We start from the raw sequence: 2,350 nt of genomic DNA, 5'->3' as shown, positions 1-2,350 counted from the left end.
TAAAAATTAATCCGAAGCTTCAGGAAGAAGTGTTATCAGATATGTGATCAACAATAAAACTTATTTCCTGGCATTATTACCATAATCATGATGTGTACGCTTGCATATCTTCTATTTTTCAATTTACTCCAACTAACAGAAAACCGCGTGTGTTGGGGGTAAATGCTTTTTAGAATAAAAACCTCTCAAACTAAATCATTTAATCAAATTTGTCTTAAGCAACTAATTCCTAATTGTATTTTTAGAGTTAGTGGAAAAGTTTGTTGTGATGGGTTTATGCTTAATCAATCAACTGGACTTTGCCAAAGTAAGTGCTTTCAAATCTTATCTTTTAAAAATAGCGACGATTTATTCTAAGTAGAGCCGTTTCAACAAAGCAAATGTCTTTGAATAGATATGTGAAATGACAATATACTGATGACCTATCTATCTCTTTTCGCCATTCAGTTAATGCTTCATTGATATCAACAACTTTGTCAAATTTTCAATCTTTTTTCTGTGTACGTCTAATGAAAAATGACGACGCATATATGAGTAAAAAAAAATATTGTTCAAAGAAGTGTTAGTTAAAACGAAAAGACTGTGGTATTTTCAAAATGGGCCGCAGTGGTTATCTTAACACTTCATATTTTGAAATGACTTTTGTTAAACAAACTTCAATGATTTAGATTACTTATTACATGTATATGGACAGCTACAATTAATTTCAAACTTACTAATTTTCTTCATTCATTGTAATTTTAACTTGGAAATGTACATTTTTTCTCAAATTTGATTTCGCTTAAAATATAGAAAAACATAGGTTTATCCTTTTTTCATCGAAAAGTAAAAAAAAAATACTATGATAATATGTTAACGTGTAGCCATCCGCAGCATGCTTTTAAAGGGGAGGGGGATACAGGCATAAAATATACATTGAGCAGTTAAAACAATTGTTCAGCATTTATTGTTTGTTTAATTTATGAATATTTGATTTATATGATTTATTGATTTATGTAATTATATTTGTAGAGTGTCCTAGGGGATTCTATAGCGACAACTGTTCTGAAAAATGCAGTCCCCCAAACTATGGAGAAGACTGCCAGTCCATATGTCAATGCCCTGATATTGACTGTCATTTTGTTGATGGGTGTTTGCAGGATATCAAAACTTTAACAACCCATTGGCAACTATCTAGTATTTATCGTTTACATTGTGTTTAATGAAGAACCGTGTTGATACATTTTATAACATTTCATATCATAATTGTTGTTTCAGTTATATATGTAATATATTTAACAGGTGCAACAAAAGAAATGTCAGTTAGACTCAGCACATTGGTAATCTCTAATGAGGTATCGAAAGGTGCAAGTTTATACCAAACTGTAAATCAAGATATTTCTGAAGATGTCAACAAATACGAAGATTCTACAATGATATATTTGCCAACAAATAATGACTTATTCACAAATAACTTTCTAATTAATTTAGTTCAAGTTATTGTGAGTCTAGTGGGAGTTTTTGTATTCTTTTTCGTCGCATGCGTTGTTACATACATATATATAAAGTGTTTCCGGCAAACAACGGGTGGTAAACGACTGAACAGCAATCAATGTGAATCTGAATACAAGTCATTGAGTAGTATGGAAAGAGTGGAATATGATAGTCCGTTACATCCAGAGCCACATGTTAATTTGGATTTGACTTACCTTACACCAGTGTTAAGAAGCATTGAAAAAAGAGAAACATCTTCTCTGGCAGAAAACAACATTTTAGCAGATATCCACACACAAAGACATGCAACTAGTTCACAACCTACAAATGAACACACACCAACTACTGACACTTTACAAAATCATGTTTACATTGAGATTGTAGAGGATAAAATCGAAAGTTCAAGAGTACATGACGATCCTGACAGTGAAACTTTATGCATAAAAAATAATCGAAAAAGTTCATAGAAATTACAATCTACATACAGGAACGATAATAACGACAAGCTTAAACAATTTATGGAAAAGCCAATATACCCATTTATAAAAGCACAATACACTTCAAAATCAAAGTCGCTATATGTGCCGATTTGTGTTATTTACATGTTAACCTTTAATTAAAGTTCAATAGGAACTGATAACTTGTTTAAAACTGACATCAATTTATAAACGCATTTGGTTGCCTTAGTAGTTTTGATTGCTCCTCACCTGCTACAAGGGTATATACTGTAAATTCCTAATCAAACGCACGGAATTAATAATCGCGTAGAACCGCGAGAAGCACATCTCACAGATTTTGAGATCTCGCTTTAATTTTTCGGACATATGTAAACTATTAGTAAAATTGACGAAAAATCAGTGCTCGCAATCTTATATTC

General features: G+C 31.5%; 1 protein-coding gene across 1 annotated transcript; it reads left to right on the top strand.

The window, feature by feature from the left end:
- The first annotated feature begins 251 nt into the window (after window positions 1-251).
- Window positions 252-2,015, top strand: LOC128170982 (uncharacterized). The gene is made up of 3 exons (XM_052836745.1): window positions 252-307; window positions 1,012-1,176; window positions 1,282-2,015. The coding sequence occupies exons 1-3, from the start codon at window positions 277-279 to the stop codon at window positions 1,938-1,940; spliced, it is 855 nt and encodes a 284-aa protein (XP_052692705.1). The 5' UTR covers window positions 252-276; the 3' UTR covers window positions 1,941-2,015.
- The last annotated feature ends 335 nt before the right edge of the window (window positions 2,016-2,350 follow it).

This window comes from Crassostrea angulata, chromosome 2 (genome assembly GCF_025612915.1).
Source record: "Crassostrea angulata isolate pt1a10 chromosome 2, ASM2561291v2, whole genome shotgun sequence".
Taxonomy (NCBI): domain Eukaryota; kingdom Metazoa; phylum Mollusca; class Bivalvia; order Ostreida; family Ostreidae; genus Magallana; species Magallana angulata.
This window is presented reverse-complemented; position numbering and strand designations above follow the sequence as displayed.